At 43.3% G+C, this 21,448-nt stretch overlaps 1 protein-coding gene across 1 annotated transcript in view; it reads right to left on the reverse strand.

Moving 5' to 3' along the window:
- RBM39 (RNA binding motif protein 39) overlaps positions 1 to 21,042 on the reverse strand; it is a 39,034-nt gene extending 17,992 nt beyond the window's left edge. The window contains exons 1-6 of the mRNA XM_088480686.1: positions 20,943 to 21,042; positions 20,721 to 20,790; positions 8,138 to 8,198; positions 6,414 to 6,463; positions 5,397 to 5,591; positions 4,416 to 4,481 (exon numbers count right to left, since the gene is read on the reverse strand). Coding sequence (XP_088336812.1) covers positions 4,416 to 4,481; positions 5,397 to 5,591; positions 6,414 to 6,463; positions 8,138 to 8,188 — 362 coding nt within the window. The 5' untranslated portion in view covers positions 8,189 to 8,198; positions 20,721 to 20,790; positions 20,943 to 21,042. The remainder of the gene's footprint in view (positions 1 to 4,415; positions 4,482 to 5,396; positions 5,592 to 6,413; positions 6,464 to 8,137; positions 8,199 to 20,720; positions 20,791 to 20,942) is intronic.
- Positions 21,043 to 21,448: the final 406 nt, after the last annotated feature.

The following is a 21,448-nucleotide window of genomic DNA, read 5'->3' on the forward strand; positions in this document are numbered from 1 at the left end:
ACCCCCTTCCTGCTCCTCACGTCTCTCTAGCTCTTCCCCTTATGGCATTACAAGTAGGCAGCAGCTATAGTACAGTATATCCATCAGTGCTGACAGATCGTAGCTCCCAGGACTTCCTTACACTGATGAGGTACCATTATGAGAAGTGTGATGCACAGTGATAGAATGTCCATGAACTACAAGTAGCAGGTACTAGCCAGTTAACTGGAACCTCTGGCTGCTGTTGTCATTGACACCAGAGTTATGGCTATGAGGCTGCATGCTGGGTGCGTGGCTGACATGCACTACACCTCAGCACAAAGCTGAACTGCTTTGGTTGGCCTTATGAAAAAAGGTAAAACTACAGTAACCTATTTTGGGAGATAACTAGAAGGAATATACCAGGAAGAGGAAGCACCGTATTTATGCACTGGATGTTGGCATATACAATAGTTATGTATGGACACTGCTGCCATTCTCATGTATTTGTACTGGCTACAAGCATAAAGGGAGTGTTGCTATAGTCATGTATGGGCATTGGTTGGTTACAGGCTGAATCTAGCCACAGAGATAGTAACCCCCACGAGATACGTAGGTAGATACTGGAGGGAAGCTGACGGGGGTTATAGAACCCCATCTGCTCCATGTGCCATGGCTTCATGCTACTACTCTGATTACAGGGACATGATTTGGCTCCCTGACCCGGCATGAAGACGCCCCCTGCACCCAGCGTACTGCAATGTGCAGGAGGCTTCAGATGACTGTTCTCTGGCATGTCTGCACTGACAGGGGGATTCCAATAAGTCACAACCGCTAGCTGGGCTTGGTGCCTCTGTATTAGCGGGTAGCTGTCTGGTGTGGTGGCGAATGGAGGGGGGGGGGCCGAGGGTAACTTCCCGTGGCTGCTGCTAACGGTGAAGAGTTGCGGGTGGCTGGGCATTCTGAAGGGAATACTACTGTTTGGCAAACAATAGTAGTGGTGAGGTAGGATGGGCTGGTTGCTATCTACCTTTACCCCCATGCACTGCCTAACCCTAACCTCCTCCTTGCCCCACTACTGCCCCAGCTTTTTGCCCTTGCCCTCTTACTACCCCCCAGTACTGCCTTGACCAAACACCCTACTTGTCCACCAGTACTGCCCCAGTTGCTATCTCCCTACCCTTTACTTGATGCTCCACGCTGTACAAACAGTACCAACATATCCGTGTATTGTATTGAACGCTACCAAGCTACCACCTCTCAGAGTATCGCAGCTATACCCCTTTTTGGGGTGTTACCCCGTACAAGCAAATTTCCAAGTATTCACATCCTCATAGAATTGAAAAGATGGATTTAATTCAAGTACAGAAATCCAATTTCCTTTTTCTGCCATGGCAACATTCCTGTACGGCCATTTATGCAACCAGCTGTTTCTGTTGTCTATGCCTAGGATGATCATTACTACATTGACCTGAACAATTCTCTCGAACCACTGCATGATATGGCTTGTTCCCATCATGGCCTGGACACTCCTGGTGATCCAGATTGTTGAGGAATTATATTGCTGGGGCACACACTACCTGAAACTGTACTGCTCCACCATGAAGGAGAGAGGTGTCAGGGTTATGAACATAGCGCAGAGCTCTAATACATTTCCTGGGAACGTGAACTCTGTTTCCAAAGATCCTTAAAACCATGCTTAGGAGATACCAATTCCCCAATCCAGATAGACTGGTGCAGAGTACCATCCCTATAGGTGAAGGGGAGATACCTTTTGAGGTCATCTGTCCATAAACATAAGGAGCAACTGGCGTACTATTGTTGATAAGCTGAAAAGTCCTTTTGGACTCCATGTTGACTCTGGCAATACCTCAGCCAGAGAGCCCTGTGAGCAGCGATTGCCAAGGCTGGAATTCTCACTTCTAGGAGACCTGCAATGAAGGCAACGTCACCTGAACAGACCGAAGCATTCCCAATTTGCTCAACCAGGTCAAGCAGTTTAAACCTGTAACAGCATGACTTGTCCTTCCTCCAGATGATCAGTCCATCTTTCAACTGCATTGTTAACACAGGCAAAGGGTATTTCGCTCTATACAGTTGCACATTTAGACTAAAGTTTCTGAGGTAGTTCTGGCAGGCTTTCCTGACTTGGGAGCACACCAAGTAGGAGAAAGTACAGTTATCAAGATAGAACCTCTTTCTGGGTTCAGCAAGTAAGAGAATACGCGAATAAGAAACAGTGCCCTGAATGTCCTTGTAACAGGCCTCCCCAACAGCAACCACCTTTGCCAAACACACCAATCTCCATCACCAGGAATATAACAGTGACATTTTGGCTGCAACTTAGTGGGGAAGCCACTTACTGTGTTGACTCCTGCTCTGAAAAACGGTCCTGAGCCCCAGACGCCAGACAGTGGTGCAAGTTCAGAAAACTAGAGCACATATCTGCGTTGCAAGTGGCCAGGACCACCCTTCCCCTCAGAGTATCTCTGGAAAAACGCATATATACACACACACAGTCAGGTGCATAAATATTGGGACATTGACAGAATTTCCATATTTTGGCCTCTATTGAGCACCACAATGGCTTTGAAATGAAACAAACAAGATGTGCTTTAACTGCAGACTTTCAGATTTAATTTGTGGGTAATTACATCCAATTCAGGTGAACGGCGTAGGAATTACAACGGTTTCCATATGTGCCTCCCACTTTTTAAGGGGCCAAAAGTAATGGGACTATCAACTCAAAAGCTATTTCATGGACATGTGTGGGCTATTCTCTCGTTATTTCATTATCAATTAAGCAGGTAAAAGGTCTGGAGTTGATTCTAGGTGAAACATTTGCAATCAGTTGCTGTCGACTCTCAATATGAGATCCAAAGAGCTGTCACTATCAGTGAAGCAAGCCATCATTAGGCTGAAAAATCAAAACAAACCCATCAGAGAGATAGCAAAAACATTAGGTGTGGCCAAATCAACTGTTTGGAACATTCTTAAAAAGAAAGAACGTACCGGAGAGCTCAGCAAAACCAAAAGACCCAGAAGACCATGGAAAACAACTGTGGTGGATGACAGAAGAATTATTTCCCTGGTGAAGAAAAACCCCTTCACAACAGTTGGCCAAATCAAGAACACTCTCCAGGAGGTAGGTGTATATGTGTCAAAGTCAACAATCAAGAGAAGACTTCACAAGAGTGAATATAGAGGGTTCACCACAAGATGTAAACCATTGGTGAGCCTCAAAAACAGGAAGACCAGATTAGAGTTTGCCAAACTACATCTAAAAAAGCCATTACAGTTCTGGAACAACATCCTATGGACAGATGAGACAAAGATCAACTTGTACCAGAGTGATGGGAAGAGAAGAGTATGGAGAAGGAAAGGAACTGCTCATGTTCCAAAACATACCACCTCATCAGTGATGCATGGTGGTGGTAGTGTCATGGCGTGGGCATGTATGGCTGCCAATGGAACTGGTTCCCTTGTATTTATTGATGATGTGACTGCTGACAAAAGCAGCAGAATGAATTCTGAAGTGTTTCGGGCAATATTATATGCTCATATTCAGTCAAATGCTTCAGAACTCATTGGACGGCGCTTCACAGTGCAGATGGACAATGACCCAAAGCATACTGCAAAAGCAACCAAATAGCTTTTTAAGGCTTAAAAGTGGAATGTTATGCAATGGCCAAGTCAATCCCCTGACCTGAATCCGATTGAGCATGCATTTCACTTGATGAAGACAAAACTGAAGGGAAAATACCCCAAGAACAAGCAGGAACTGAAGACATTTGCAGTAGAGGCCTGGCAGAGCATCACCAGGGATGAAACCCAGCGTCTGGTGATGTCTATGCGTTCCAGACTTCAGGCTGTAATTGCCTGCAAAGGATTTGAGGATTTGCAACAAAGTATTAAAAAGTGAAAGTTAGATTTAGGATTGTTTAGTTTGTCCCATTACTTTTGGCCCCTTAAAAAGTGGGAGGCACATATAGAAACCGTTGTAATTCCTACACCGTTCAACTGATTTGGATGTAATTACCCTCAAATTAAATCTGAAAGTCTGCAGTTAAAGCACATCTTGTTTGTTTCATTTCAAAGCCATTGTGGTGGTGAATAGAGGCCAAAATATAAAAATTCTGTCAATGTCCCAATATTTATGCACCTGACTATCTATATATATATATATATATATATATATATATATATCTATATCTATATATATATCTCTCAAAAAAACACCCTAAAAACTTAAGTTTGAGCCAGGCTATTGTAAAATAGTTTGGTGGGAGCCAGAGTTGATGTAATTATAGAATGCCCAGAATCAATGCACCATTTGCTATTCCAGTGTCCCCCATGGCTGAAAAAAATGTTTATTTCAGTTTATGTTTATTGGCCCTTTAATATGTTAATTGTAAAAAAAAAAACAAAACCAAATATCTAAATATATATTTGCAAACCTTAGTTTCACGTTGTGAGGCACTCCCATCTTCCCACGCATGGAACTGCTAAATTTTGGTCCAGAACTAAAAATATAAATGTTTAATAGTCAAATCTTATTTTAAAGTACTGTGAATGCCTACATGGGTACATTATAACTTTTACAAAGAAAGCTAACACCAATTATTTAAAGCTAATAAAACAGTTTAAAAAGAGGCTACTTTAGCTTTCACAAGTGTGCATGCAAGCATTTCATATTTTCTGAAATTAGAAACAGGTTTTTCTCTTCCTGGAATTTTGATTTTTGCATTGGTTGCCATGGCTAGAGGGGGGAGGGGGGGTATGACAAATCTAGAAGTCAACTATCCACAAGATGTCCTGCTCTCCCGAACTGTGATATGATAAAAAGGGAGGGTACATGTACAATACATGTTGTACTCACACTGAGGTATTAGAAATTACGTTCAAGTTATGAAATATTCCTCACTGAGATATACTAGAAAAAACAGAGGGATAAGTGAAACATTCACAAACCTCTCAGCAGGGGACAGAAGGTGTGCGACAAATCAAGCTTAAAAATATGTCTAATAAAAATAGATATGACATGATGTGTCATTTGTATACAAGATGCTTTATCTCAACAAATGGAGACAACCAGTGCAGCAACGACAGAAGCAGACTGCACATAATGTGTGACAACAGTGAGAAGGCATAAGAAATGTTTAACACTGTCTGTTCCCTGCTAAGATTGTGATCCTTACGCACATTATAATTAATATCTGGTTTTCATACACAGATTTAGATAAAATGAAAATGCATTTATTGAGACTCCTAGCCTAGGCAGGTTTAGTTAACATTACCTTTCATATGTTTACTCTGGGGATTAAGATGAAATGGGAAACAGTTTCGTACCTGGAGTTTGAATGTCTTCTAGTGCAGCTAACGGAAAACAGTGAATATAGTGAACGATTGAAAAAGGGTATACAAAATTTTGTACATACTATGGACTTCGATAACGACCTCTGAACCTCCGATCTCTGCTCTTTGATCGGCTCCTTCGCCGCTCCTTGCTGCGACTGCGTTTCCTCTCTCTGCTTTTACTTGTTTTTCTCTCCCGTTCCTTGCTGCGTTTTCGCTCCTTACTCTTGCTGCGCTTCCGCTCACGGCTGCGACTTCTGCTTTTACTTTTCTTTTTCCTAAAGGATTAACAAAATTTACTTAAACTTCACTTTATTTTTATGGTCACTCTCCGTACTGGAACTGGATTTCAAATTTACCTGTATTGTAATAGTTCTTTAAATCTGCATTAGAATTTAGCTAGTTACATACACATGCCATATAAATTTATCTCCTATTTAGAAGCTACCTTCCAAATCTCAGCTAGGATTTCAACAGGTTTATCATTTCACAGCATCAGGCAAGAATAGCTTTTGTAAATAGGAGGGTTTAGATGTGCTTTACAAACCCTGTGTTTTCAAATGCTTTTTAAACAGCGATTGTCAGGAGGAGGTGCTCACTGCTGTTAGTATTATTGCTACTAGTTTGTTGAGGTTTAATCATTTTCAGTATGTAGAATTTTTGTGAATACTAGCAAAGCTGAAAGTGTGACCATTCTAGTTCTGCTGACTGCTTGCAAAGTCAAAGTTCAGTTTGACAGAGCAGCAGAGAGGGAGATGGAGCAGTGAGTATTGTGGGGCAGATTGTGGTGATCTGGCATATGCTGGGTCCCTTTACTAGTTTTATAATAAGCTGCAAGTACAGAAAGTTACTAGGTTATTGCCAAATGGATCAAACTAGAAAGATTATAAATACCAGGCAAAGCTTTCAGGTAATAATGTAAATACACTGATATAATAGCAGCCAAAGGTGCTCTATAGTACAGTGTGACCCTGGCTTGGAAGTAATCTATGCTGGGAAGGAACAATATATCCATTACTAAAGGAGTTTACTTAATGTACCAATAACCATTTACTAGACAGCAAAATTTTATATTATAACAAAAATATGGAAGCACTCACTTTTTGCTGCGCTCTTCATGTCCATTAGCACTGTTCAATTTGTTCTCGTCCTAAGCAAGGTTGATAGAAGAACATCATGAGGGCGAGGAGGAAATATTTCAAGTGGGCAAAGGGTAAAGGGGATTGGAATGAGAGAATAAAAAAAATGTTTTAATGACTAAATAACTAACAAAGCTTGTGTGGAAGGCTAAAAAAAAAATAAAAAAATAAAATAAATATATATATATATACATGGGAATTTGTTTAAGAGCTCCACTATGATGTAAATAGTCTACAAAAACTAAAATTTAGTGCAACTTTGTTTAGTAATCTATACTTAAACAATTGATGTAGTAGAGCATCCAGTGACTGTAAAATGCTGATGCTGTAGTTTTGTCTACATGTGGTAAGCAGTACTGGTTTTAACATTGATTGGGTGCTGTGGTCCTTATGATCAGTACCAAGGCTATCGTTTGCCTAAGCCCCAAGTGGCCATGCTAGCAGCAACCACTATCCATTTCCTGTGACCGATGCCATTCCTGTGATCTTCGCCCATTTTCGTTGGTGGGTTGGGACTGTAAGAGCTTGATGCCACCTCTGTCACACATCTCGCCCTGAAGCAAACAGGGATTCACACTGCTTTAGTAACGTCGACTCCCAAGAAAATTCAGCAAATATGTACCTGTCCAGCCTATTACATTTTCCTACTGCCATAGCTGTTTAGAAGCATCCATGTTTAACTAAGGCTTATTAGGCCAAAACATTAAGATTAGGGTCTTCAAAACTAAGGAATAGTTATCATTACAATAAAATACAGAACTACAAGTTTATCTAGTCATAGAACAATGTGGTAAATATACCACAATCAGTATTCGAACAAAGAAAAGTATTTTAAATATACTACTTACATAGTAAGACTATACTGGGCTTATCTGTGCTTTTGCATGCAAACAAATTGAATCCCCAGACATCATGAGGATGCGTACTTTTTTGTCTCCAAAATAGGACATTTGGATTAACGTACAAAGTACGTTATTTTGAAACATGTATTATAAGGATTTTTGCTGAACTTAAGGCTCAGGGCAGCATAACAGCCATTTCAGATAATTTAACAAAAAAATAAAAAATAAGACATGATTTAGTGGGAGATCCAAGAATCTGGTCCCATTTATTTCTTTATTCAGAGGCTGAAGGCTTCCTGTTTTCATGTGAGACTTTTCACCAGTTTTTTCTCCTTTTAAATAAAAAAAATTACAAAATATCTTAATGTGCAGACTAAAATCTGCTTCAACTGCCCTATACTTGGCTGGTGAAAGAGGATATTCTTGGAACCCCATTTCTTTCCCAAAACCACTGCATTCACCTTGTTGCTATGCCAAACCGAGGCTCGGCAGTTCATAGGCAAGTCTTTTTACCTAGGGGACCACGGTACAGCGATACGTCACTCAATTACTACCTTATGATTGACAGTTCACACTGGAATCAAAGGTGAATTCATGGGAGTAGAGGTGATATATCGTTAGGCAAGTCTACAAAAAGAGATAGATGGGCATTTATTTATCACGCTGAAGTCAAACTACTGCACATATTAATACATCAACAGTAAATATTTACTTTTCAAGTTAAGCAACATCTCCAAGGGATAAGTCACGAGAGCTCCAGGGGTGTTAGTTTACATTTCTGCAGTAGTTTCAAGTATTAACTAAGCTCTGAAAACAAAAAAGTATGTGGAAGATCGTTCTCACCTTCCTGTAAGGAGCTTCAAGCATAGCTTCAATGTCAATGTCATCTGCCATTTTGGTTGATCTATAAAAAATATACCAGAACATTCATGTTAATGCAGATGTAAGTTTTGTCTTGCTCTCATTGCAGATTACCACCAGCATACAGCTTACTAAGAGTCTGTAGCCTTATTGATTTTGAATCATTATATGGCTTGAATTTGTCTAAGGTGCAATACTGAAACAATACTGAAATACCTAGAAATAGTTTAACTAAGATAAATGGTGTTTCTGCATTTTCAGGTCATAAGGTTATCACACACACACACATTAATATGTATATATTAATCAGGTTATATATCACAGCCATTTGCCTTGTAAGCTATTGTATATCTCACTGCTGCATCCCCTTTAAAATGTACAATTCATGTTTACCATTACTCCCATTACTCTGTAAAATATCTAATGCCAACATTTTGATAACCATCAAAGGTTTCAAGACTATGCTCATTCCCTGCTAGGACTGGCCTGTCCATTCAGACACCCCTCAGCTATTTTTGTTAGTTCTAGAAATACTAAAAGAAGTGCTGACAGAAGCAGTTGCACAACAGAGAGAATGTAGCAGGTGGGTGACATGTAGCAATTAGGTTTAATGTAGCTTTGACTTAGCTTTTGGTGTGGGATGAAGACCTTCTGCAAAAAAGGTGAAACTGGACCAACATGCTGAAACTGTTACTCTTCCTAGCAATTTAAGCAAAAGTTTCTTACGAGTTCAGTTAACAAGCTTATGCTAAAGCTCTCATTAATCACAATATACAAATACCATACTCTACTACAATGTGGACATCTGTTTTGATTACATATCAGTAAATGTTGTAATATAAAAAAAAATTAAGCTATCCAAAACCAATTTAACAATTTAAGAGTTGCACAATGCTATTTCTTTGCCAAGTAACCCCAATGAAGTTCACAATAAGAGTTATGGTATAACATACCTTAGTTAACTCTTTCTTCGAGGTCCATAGGGTCCACAGGAATTACCATGGGGTGTATAGTTGGAGCGATCCATTGCACCAAACAGCAAAGCTTTAAGACTCCCAGCATGCCCCGGTCCTCCTCCCTATATACCCCGCCCTCAGCCACAGGCATTCAGTTTGTAAACAAGCCTAATGGCAAGAGACGGAGAGTGGAGAAGGAAGTACAATGTACACAAGAAACTCTCAACATGCGAAGATGGAATTTGTGATACAAAAAGGCTAAAGAACAGACCGCTCTGAGGCCAGGTGCGTCAGGGTGGGTGCCCAGTGGACCTCGAAGAAAAAGTTAATAGTTAGGGAATAACATTCCTTGGTTATTTTCTTCAGGGCCCATAGGAATTACCATGGGGACATCCTAAAGCAGTTCCCTTAAGGGTGGGGACGCTCTTGCGCAGAGAGGAGAATCCGCCGTCCAAAGGAAGCGACCTGGGAGGCAAAAGTATCAAATGCATAGAATTTGATAAAAGTATTGACAGAAGACCAAGTGGCTGCCTTGCACTTGGCGCCATGTCTAACCACCCATGATGGTCCCACAGACCGAGTGGAATGTGCTGTCACCTTGTTCGGGACAGGGAGATCAGCCTGTGTATAGGCCTGAGAAATAGTCATATGCAGCCACTTAGCCAAAGTCTGTTTATTTGCTGGCCAGCCTCATTTGTGAAATCCATATAACACAAAGAGTCTGATTTCCTGATGGAGCTGGTCTGATCCACGTAGATACATAGGGCTCGAACCACATCCAGGAAAGCTTCACCTGAAGACTTAAAGGCCAGGACTACAAAATTTCCTCATTTATATGGAATCGGGAAACAATCTTTGAAAGGTAACCCGCCTTGGTACGGAGGACAACTCTATTTTGATGGAAAATCAAATATGGAGGAGAGCGACATGACAGTGCTGCCAAGTCAGAAACTCTGCGAGCTGAAGAAATGGCGAGTAGAAAAAGTGTCTTTGCTGTCAGCCATCGCAAGTACACCCTATCCAAGGATTCAAAGGGATGAGAATGCAATAATCTAAAAAAAACAAAAAAACAAAAAGATAAATCCCATGGAGCCACTGGTGGTAGAAATGGAGGTTGCAGTCGAAAGAACCCCTTGAAAAAATGTTCTAACATCCGGCAAAGGGGCAATCTGGCGCTGAAACCAAACTGTCAAAACAGAAACTTGGACTCTCAAGGTAGCCAGGTGAATACCTAATGGAGCATACACATACGGTCAAATTTGTCAAAACTGTCAGATTAACAATTTTACCGAAGATTTGAACGATTTTTGACTGCATTAAAATGCATGGAATCGTCCTAGTCTGACTGCAAACACATCAGATGTCAGATATCGTTATCTGACCATCAGGAACGCGCATCATTCAAATCATTCATCTGACAGATATGTCAGATTTTCCTTCAGATATGAACGATTTTTTTAAATAGTTATCGTTCAGATCTGAAGAAAAATCTGACTGTGTATGCACCTTAAGTCTAATCCAGCCTGAAGAAAAGAAAGTACTCTTGATACCTTGAAAATCTTAGGGTCGTATTTTCTGTGGGAATACCAAAGAAAAAATGAATGGCAAATTCTGATAGATGTGGGCAGAAGCAGGCTTCCTTGCCCTCAGCATTGTCTAAATCACAGAAGCAGAAAAACCCCTGGCCTTTAAAACTGATGACTCAAGAGCCATGCCGTCAAAGCTAGCCGAGGTAAATCCTGGTATAGGCAGGGACCCTGCACTAGCAGATCCGACCGCAGAGGCAGTGGAAATTGCCTATGAATAGACTTGTCAGATCAAACCAATGCCTCCTGGCCAGACAGGGCTATTCGTATCATCCTGCTGCCTTCCTGCTTGAACTTTATGATAACTCTGGGAAGAAGGGAGATTGGAGGAAACAGGTATGCCAACCTGTAGTTCCACCTCACCGCCAGAGCGTCCACGAAGGCGGCTGAGGGGTCCCTTGTTCTGGACCCACACCTAGGGACCTTGTGGTTGTGACGCGACGCCATGAGGTCTATGTCCGGAAATCCCCACCTGTCCACCAGGAGTTGAAACCCTTCCGGATGAAGAGCCCACTCTCCGGCGTGTATGTCCTGGCGACTTAGGAAGTCCGCTTTCCAGTTGAGTACACCTGGGATGAATATTGCAGAGTTTGCTGGAGGATGGCATTCTGCCCATAGCAGAATCTTTGCCACTTCCTTCATGGCTGTCGGACTTAACGTGTCTCCTTGATGATTGATGTAGACCACTGCTGTCGCATTGTCGGACTGAACCTGTACCGGCCTGCCCTGTAGGAGGTCCTGCGCCAGTAAGAGTACATTGTGCACTGCACGAAGCTCCAATATATTTATTGGCAGGTGACTTTCCTGGACAGTCTACCTTCCCTGAAAGGTGTGATGACCTGTCACCGCTCCCCATCCTCGCAGACTTGCGTTCGTGGTGAGGACTACCCACTCCAGGATCCATAATGGACAACCCTTGTTTAAATGAGTCATCTCCAGCCACCATAGGGAGAACCTCTGGTGAGATGCAAATCATCCGAGACCTTATCTAATGATACTGATCATCCCAATGAGCCAGAATGCAATGCTATAGGGACCTGGAGTGGAACTGGGCATAAACCACCATGTCGAATGTGGCTACCATGGAGCCCAGCACCTGCATAGCCAAGTGAACTGACACTGTTTGCTTGCAGAGTAGACTGCGCACACGAGATTGTAGTGCCACAATCTTGTCTTTGGGTAGAAGAATCCTGTGTCCCAGAGAGTCAAGCAGCGCCCCCAAGTGTACCATCTGCTGAGAGTTGGAGAAAGAAAATACGTTTTCCAATTGATTACCCAGCCGTGCTCTTGTAAGCAGACAATGGTCATCCGCAGATGACATTGTAACATCTCCTGAGACTGTGCCAATATCAGGAGGTCGTCTAGATATGGCAGTATCCTGACTCCTTGTCGTTTGAGCTGAGCAGTCATGACTGCCATTATCTTGGTAAGTACCAGAGGGGCTGTGGCTAGACCCAAGGGTAGAGCCTGAAATTGGTAATATTACTGATCTACCGCCAATCTGAGAAAGCCTTGGTGGGATCTTGCAATAGGGACATGCAGATACGCATCTTGTATGTCCAGGGAAACCATAAAATCTCCAGGCTCCATCGCCAGCATAATTGACAGAAGAGTTTCCCTACGGAATTTGGGCACCTTGATGAATCTGTTGATAGACTTCAGATTCAGAACAGGGCAGTGTGACCCATTGGGCTTTTGAATCACCCCTTTCTTGTTGCGTCACAGAAACGGGGATTATGACTCTCGATTTCAGGAGGGCCCCAACAGACTCCCGGTAGGCTAAAGTTCTGACCGGGTCTGCAGGAAGGGTTGTACCCACATACCTCTGAGGGTTATGCCTCAGGAACATGATGGCATAACCATGAGACCAGCTCTAACACCCAGGCATTTCTGTAGTCGTATGATACCAGGCCTGGGTGAACTGTAGAAGTCTGCCTCCAACCCTGAGACCCGCCCCAAGGTGAGGCCCGCCCCATCAGACAGTAGGTTTACCGTTTGGCTTGGAAGCAGGGCGTTTGGCTGACCAAGACTTCTTGGGCTGCGGTTTCCTGTAGGAATGACTGTCTGGAGGAAGACTGTTTCTTTGTCCTACCTTATGGACGACAGGACCGAAATGACGTCTGCCTCCTATGAGTAGTCGTAGGTGGCAATTCAGCAGACTTCAGTGTTGCAAAAGTAGTCATTATGTCATCCAGCTCTGGCCCAAACAGTACCTTCCCCTCAAACGGCAAGGTTTCAAGGGCCTTCCAGGTCTTTAGCCAAAGGGATCTTTGGGCTGCAACTGAGTTTGCCGAGACCCTAGAAGCCAAAATACCTGCGTCAATAACCGCTTCCCCCATATACAAAGCTGCTTCTTGCATTTGGCTAAGAGGAGACTGTTGTTCTCTGGTTGCATCAGGCATAGTATCCTCCAGAGACGTTATCTGGCTACCCAGGCTACAGCCATAGCTGGTCTAGTAATGGCTCCATATAATGAAAATATTGATTTTAAATAATTGTCAAGTTTTCTCTCTGTAACCCCTTTCAAATCGGGGGAACCTCCCATTTGTTACACTTACCAAGTGCAAATAGGTATCGAGAGGTTATATTCCTGGTAACATGGAAATGCTTACTAGGAGTCCTCCATGCTTCAGACATGAGCTCAGTCAGTTGCTCAGACTGAGGGAAATAATCCTTAGCCACCTTCTGACGTCTAAAGACCGGAGCCTTAGATGTCAGTGAAACCTCCTCTTCCTCTATATTGAGGATAATCCTAACTGCTCTCACCAGAGAGGGAACATCCACAAGGGACTGATGGTCTTTTTCCACTAAGACCCAATGAGTATCAGAGTCTGCTGAGTAGGCAGTTAGACTCTTGAGGCAACAACTGACGAGAACCTCAATTATGCCCCTGCTTTACCGCTACAGGTCTATCTACCTGCGGAGAGGCTATAGACAGTGGCACACACTGACTAGAGTGAGCAGTAGAATTAACCCAACAGGAATTCATGGCGGGCATACACAAAGAAGTACACACATGCTGTGAGCACCCCGTAGCATGAGGCAATGCTGCCGCAGCAGGAGCCTGTGCTTCTGGAGCACTGCCTACTAACAATACCTGAGGCAAAATGGTCACCCAGGGTGAACTCTGGTGCAGGTGTACCAGATAGGGTTGGTGTCTGTTTACTACAGTTACTACACAATCCATACTGTATAATATCCTGTTCAGACAGACCTGCGGACAGGACTTGCAGGTCTTCAGCACTGGCGGATCATCCTTCTCACCTTTAGACATGACAAATGTGTAAATGGTATAAGATGGATAATGCAAGGTCACTCTTTATCAATGAAACTCCCCACACACCTCCTCAGAGTGATGAGGAGAAACACAGTGATAGATATAACTGAGTTTGAAAAAAACAGGAAGTATACACAGCAGCTAGTATACAGTCACATACAATGCATAAATATGCACAATTGCTATTGCAAATGGACTATCAACTGACCAGCCCAGAGTGGGTAGTGGCAGGATGAAGAGTGCTATATCAAACCCAGGGAAGAGGTATACAGAGAGACAGAGACGAACAGCTTCAGCAGTACACACACAAACGCTAACTGCAAGTGTCTCCTCCTTACACGAGGTGGTCAGATATAGTGAACCAGACTCGGGAATCCGTACCCGTAAGATCGCGTCTGGCGGGGAGGAGCGGCCATCTCCCCTAGGCTGTGATTTTGACAGCCAGGTACGCTAACCTCACAGTAGTAAGACGTTGGCTAGTGCGCCTCTAGTGAGTCTTACTACCCGTCCCCGGCGACAAGCGATATGGCCCCGGCAGCCTTAGTGAGGACCCGTTACACGAGGCCCGCAAACGCCTCCGATGCATCTCTAAACCAGAGGCCAGGACTGCCGTGCACGATTCCCCGAGAGGAATCGCTTACCTGACATCCCCGTGATCAGACTGCAGTCCAGAACTCAGCGAAAGCCGCTAGCTAAGCCATGCTGAGGCAAGTCGAGAACCTCAGGGCGTGTAGCCGTACTGGTATTTTGGCTTCGGTGGAGGTAAAAGGAGTCGCAGTACTGCGTCATTATCCACACCAGGTACCGTTAAACTCTGAAGTTTCAAAAATGAAGGTAAATCATAAAACTAAAAAAAGCCTAGGACTGCCTAAGCAGTCCCGATGCATAACAGATGCAACTGGTCTTGCCACGCACCAAACAAAACACTGAATGCCTGTGGCTGATGGAGGGGTATATAGGGAGAAGGACCGGGGCATACTGGGAGCCTCAAAGCTTTGCTGTTTGGTGCAATGGATCGCTCCAACTATACACCCCATGGTAATTCCTATGGACCCTGTAGAAACAAGTAGTTTTTAAAAACTAACAATCCCAGTTACCAAATACTGCCATTTTATAGGTGAAGCTGCTAAAAATTTTGATTACTGAAGTACATAGGGCAGAATTCAATTGATTCATGCCTCCAACGCGCCCGACGGAGCTATTCAATTCTTGCTCCTGTCGGGCACGATCAGCTGCCAACGCTATATTTCAGCTCGCAGCCCCTGGGGGATGAGAGCTGAAATGTGCGAAAAGTGACAAGTTCGGGCGCCCAAACATCACTTTTCACGATCGCGCCCAGCACTTTGGTCGGTTTTAGCTGCTTTACTCGGCTAAACCCGACCACTTTCGGCGTGATCAGCACGAAAATCTAGAACAATTGCATAGCGGCCCGCAATCTCCTGTCACTTTAGGCGGGAGATGCGGGCCGCAAAAACAATTTAATTCCGCCCATACTATGCAAAAAGCTGAACAAAAAGCATTAAACGTTGCACCTGGTTGGACAACCATCGGATATGTTCAATCGGGTGTCGCACTGATAGCCAAAATTTTGATACCCCTCCTAAGACAAGTCTCCAGACCTGAAGGTAGCTGCTGCTAACAGTTAAAGGTGTTGTAATGAGAAATATCCAAATAAAGCAAAAAGTATGGGCATTTACTTATCAAAAAATATATATGAGCCATCCAAAAAGAGGATATTCACTTAAGCTGGTCATACAAGAAGTTTTTATTTTTTTTTTCAAACAAGCCAATGTTGGATATGAACAGGACACCGTCCCAAAATAGATCTATGGCTCTGGGGTATATCCAATTGCGAGCAAAATTTTGAAAAACCCAGCAGTCGGAAGTTTTTCCTATTCAATTGCCCAGGAGAAATTTAAGCCGCAGTAATTTCTATAGGAATTACACCTTTTTTCTTGCTGCCCTCCAGCAGGGGCAGTGTCAGGGAAAATTCCTGTTTAAAGTTAGCTACAGTACGTATAAACTTTGTTCAGAACCCCTTGGACAACCCTTAATGACTAATTAGGCAATTGGGAGTTTCCATTTAGCCTAATTAATCCAATTATTTACGTCATTATTGGCGTGAAAAAAATGGCCTCAAATTACCCCAAAATCAAAACTTTTTCGTTAGTTTATTTAAATTCAGGTGTGTATAAACTATTTAAATGAAAAATAATGTATAATTTTTGTAAAATTGGCTTAAAATTACCCCAAAAATCACTTTTTGCATTTTACTCATGTGTAATTAAACCAAAGTTTGATTTGTTTTTGTTTTACTTAAAAAAAACAAAAACAAAAAAAAAACAGCCTTTTGCAGTATTTTTAAATATCAAAATATTTTATATTTGGGACAGTAATAAACATTACTGTTAACCATTTGTTTTTGGAGGTGGTGATAAAGGGTTTACAGGCTGTCCTACAGTTTTGTTTTTTTAATTACCTGCTGACTTTTGCCACAACCATTTTTTTTTTATACCGCAGGTATTGGGAGCACGCATACCACAGTAATGGAAAAATGGCAGCAGTAATTTTAACAGCAAAAACAATAAACACGCCCAATTAAATATGCCCCTCAGTGTGCGAGCAGGCTGTGGTGAAGAGCGGCATGTGCTTCAGAGCTTTAACTGGGCAAATCTGACTTGGGACAGATTTTGTAAACTATTATACAGTCACTCTAGTTCCGGCGATAGGCAGGGAACCGGACCTAGATAAATGGCACTTCTGCGCGCATGGCCAAGGAAAAAGGGGCGGGTCTTTATGGCGCGTCCCCTTTTCGTCACTCTTGGGGGCGTGTCCAGCCCTTACGAACATGCCGGGCAGCCCCAAGCGCTGTGGCCACTGTGAATGGATGCCAAGCGCATGCGCCCAGCATCCATCACCGGAGGTAACCGCTGCACAGCTGTTTTCCTCACCTGCGAAAGTGCGGCCCACGGGAGGTGACAGAAACGCAGGCTGTTTCAGAGGGGCGCTGCTTTCCACCCTTTAGAAATAGGGCAGGGTGCGGCGCCCCTGCTGAAACAGCCTAGCGGGAACGCTATATACAGATATATTCATAATCACACCAGATTAATAATGGGACCAAGAAAATAAACATAACTTGTAGTTTTAATGGGCACGATTCTATTCTACGCAATGTGAATATTGCCGGGAATCAGCTCCCGGAGCTATTCAATACACCGCGCAGCTAACCCCGACTAAGGATTTTTTCTCGCATCCCTCCGGGGACGCGAGCAGAAATCCGACAAAAGTCTAGTTTTCTGCCCTTCACGCCTGGAAAACAGCATCGCGGTGGGAGGTTAGGTCGGGGAATGCCCGTTCTCGCGCCTAAAAACCCTGTTTAAGGCGTAAGAACGAGCCTTCCCTGACCTAACATCGCGATGGATTGAATAGCTCCGGGAGCTATCTCCCGATGCTATTTACATTGCGCTCAATTGAATCATGCAGTACAATTCAAACCACGCAACTATAATGTGCGGGAAGTAGCGAGAGCTGCAGCATCCTAGAGTTTGGGGCAGACGGCAAGACCAATACACCAACCTTATAGGTAAATCAAGGCATTTCTGATTTTTTGAACGATTATCGTTAACGATATCGTTTATCGTTCAATCGTAAAAATCGTTCACTTTCCGAGTTAAAACGAACGATTATCGTTCATGCACGTTTGTAGTTCAGTCAGACTGACCAACTGAACGATTTTCATTAAGGGAATATGCAAAAATCGATCGTAGTTCAAAAAAATCGTTCATTACACTTTAAAAAATCTGACAGATAATCTGACAGAAAATCATTCATAAAATCGTTGGTAACAAAATAGTTTGTGTATGCAGATTTAGGAGGCGATTCAATTAAGAGCGAGTTGAATAGCGCCGGAATGCTGCCTTGGTCCCTATAATACTTCTTTTACACCTAAATTCCGGATCTGACCCGGAGGTTGGAACAGGGTTCCAAACCGGATCAGACCTGGAATTTCGCCAGGTCCAGCCCAGGAAATTCCTTAGTCAGTGCCATTCACATCGGAGCCGGTCTGCATTGACCTGGCTCTTCCGGGCCGCCGAAGTGCACACTTGGAGATGACGTCATCTTCAAGCACCACTGAAGCCGGCCAATTAGCCAGGAAGCTGCGCACTCCAGGGCATCGTGACCCGGATCGCGCCGTTTACACTGCAGGGTTTCACGGGTTATTCCAGTGTTAAAACCTGCAAGTTACCTGGGTTGGATTGCAATAGCCCAGGTTTTAGTTCTGGTGTAAAAGCGGTATAATAGATAACATTCTTCTCAATCCACAAGCTTTCTGCTAACAAATTATAGCTTTGCCATTTTTAAACTAGCACCTAACAAAAAGTTTTCCTAAGGTGCCCCCCGTCCCTCAGTTATCTACATGTAGCCCCTTTTCCCAGCATTCTACCAAGCTTGTAAAACAGAAAGGGCACATTGGGTAAATGGCGGCTGAGTGAGGAACAATCACAAGCTCATTCAGCTGCAGGAGACAGCCACCAGGTCTCCAATTAGTTGACACCTTAGAAAAAATGTTTTTCAGATGTTAGTATAGCATTTTGCACAAAATTGGGATTCACACTTTTGTATTGTCCATCAATGAAATATAACAAGTAGAATGTGAAAAAATTAAATGCTTGGTGTGAAAAATTTAATATGGTTCAGTGACAATCATATCTAACAAAAATATTGCAACATTGCAGAAGTTAGTGCCATTTTACAGAAACCTCACGACTACATGTTGCAAGCACCTTGTAACCACTGTTTTAGGACAACTTGTTTTGATTACACTGTAGCTACTTCATTCTTTTCTGTAGTTAATTTTGTTTTAAGCCCATAAAATAAATCCTTAATACAACTTTCAGGCAGAAATCGTCAAAAAAACAGGATTTTTCTTGACATTTGCGTAACGGGTTGTTTCGCCATTCTCTGTCTGTACCCCCCTTCAGACAGTAGAGCAAATTACCGGGTCAAATATTTCAACCTGGTAAGTTACTGATTTACATGGGTATTTCTTCTATCTGAAAAGGTCAACAGAGGTCTAAATTCCTGTGTCTCCGACCCTGGTAAATTCCTGGGTCGAAGTCCCCGGAATTTAGACCTGGGTTGACCCTTTCATACAGAAAAAGGACCCGTGTAAATCACCAAATTACCGGGTTGAAATGTTTAACCCGATAATTTGAATTTCTGTCCGAAAGGGGTATAAGACAACTTGAAACTGGCAGGCATTAAACCTGGACATCATACTAAATCAAAAAAGTTTGATTTAGAAAAGAAAAACGTTTAAAATGAAAGAAAAAGTTTCAGACAAGGACAATTGACAGGTTCTAGAGCAGATGCCCCAAAGTGGAAATTTCCACTAAGTCACTGCCCCCACACACATTTAAAGGAAAAAACAAAAAAAAATTAAATCGCCATTTTCGGAGTATTAACGATGCAGTAAATATTTTCTAATCAGTATTTAGAGTGATGTTTTGGATGCTTTCAGTGTATTTATTATTGCGAGTTCAACATACTATGATACCAATTCCTAATAAGCCTGAGTATGCTTAAGCGCTAACCCCTACCCCATAGATCAGGAGTATTAGTATGCTTATTGATCGATGCTTATGCTGCATGTTCCAGACACATTCACTTAGGCAACAGCATCTGCATGCCAAGCACTGGTTCCTCAAGGGCACGTCAGCAGAGTACACAGGCATCATAATGTGTGCCAGTCATACTACACGCGCTTAATATGCACTACATACGCATAGCAACACAGCATGCACGCTACACTTAGCACGCATTACATACAGGCAGTAACACAGCACACACTACATAAACTTACCTACCTTCCAACATTACCCCTTCCATGAAGGTACAACATGCTCTGCTCCTGGACTTCCATCTTGGGACAGAACTCAATTGTTTTCTCGCGTCCAATCTCCCGTCTGTGACAGGAAATCGCAGGGCAAGATTCAATTGATTCGAATTTTGCGCTGATCGCACCCAATGAGGTCAGGTTTAGCTGCGTAAACGGCTACAACCGAAGTGCTGGGCGCAATCGTAAAAAGTTCTGTTTGGGTGCCCAAATGCACCACTTTTCACTCATTTTAGCTCACACCCCTGGGGGGGTACGAACTTAAATTCTGTCGCCGCCAGCTGATCGCGCCCGTCAGGAGCAACAATTGAATAGCTCCATTGGGCGCAAACGTGGCTGCAAGCAATTGAATTGCGCCCTTAATTATGATTACAGCCACCTGTGTTGAACTAGTTAATTGAGGTGAAGGGTGTTTCAACACAGGTGGCAGTAAATTGCAGCTACCTGTGTTGAAACACCCTTCACCTCAATTAACTAGTTCAACACAGGTGGCTGTAATCATAAATTAAGAATGAAGTCCAGGAGCAAAGTATTTTGTACCTGGTGATGTTGGAGGGTATGTATGTGCTTAGCACGCACTAAACTACGCACAGCAACACAGCACGCACTACACAAGCTTAGCACACCGCCACATCACATATACACAGTATGCCTTAGATAAAGTAGGTAGGCGATGAGGCCTGGGCCTACTGAGGGACACCCAATCACGCAGAGGACAAACGTGTCCATGCACAGCCTGAGGGGAATCGCCTCTATATCCTCTTCCTGACCACGGTTATTCACCTGAGAATATGAGCAGCGAATAAAACGTGACAAAAAAACCTCGGCGACAGAGCGCTGGGTGACTTACCTGAGGCGTGCCGGTCTGGTAGCTACTAGGCCTCGGCCTTGTTTATAGCGAGAAAGAAATGGCGTTGAATCTACAAAGAGAACAACGCGTCGTTACAGAGCTGGCGGTCAGAGCGTGTTATCAGGATGGAGGAGAAAGAGAGGAAGGCAGGAGAGGCGGCCGGCCGGGAATAGAACTGGGAACTTTAGGGCGGGAAGATGACGGGACCGTGTAATGGCAAACCTGCGACTGCTCGAAATGGCGGCCGCCAGACTCCTTACACCCGCACGGGGTTTCCAAAGGACTGAAACAGGGGTAGCGTGACGTGGGGAAAGGGGCGTGGCGCACACTTAGTCGCTCTCGTCTCGTGTGGAGTCTCTCGTTGCTGGGTGGCTGTGTTTGTTTGGCGCGTCGTCTCGTCCTTGCTTGCTGTGTGTGGGGGGTGTTGCAGTGTTCCTGCACCAGCTGCGCACATGGTAGTCCAATATTTATTTTTGACATAGTTATACACTTTTTTTTTTTATAGCTTGACCACGCTGTTTGCTAACACGTAATCTTTAACATTTTTACAATTTATCATAACGCAGAAGTAGCTGGAGGAGAAAAGGGAATGTAATCGAAAAAGGCCTCATAAGCTGCTATACACACAAACCATCAACGTGTGGCATGCACTAAGGGGTATATTCGGCAACAGTGACGATGTTGCCCAGAATATTTACAGGGAACATTGTCACTATTTTTTTTTCTCA

The sequence above is a fragment of the Taudactylus pleione genome, unplaced genomic scaffold, assembly GCF_031769625.1.
Source record: "Taudactylus pleione unplaced genomic scaffold, aTauple2 ptg000256l, whole genome shotgun sequence".
Taxonomy (NCBI): domain Eukaryota; kingdom Metazoa; phylum Chordata; class Amphibia; order Anura; family Myobatrachidae; genus Taudactylus; species Taudactylus pleione.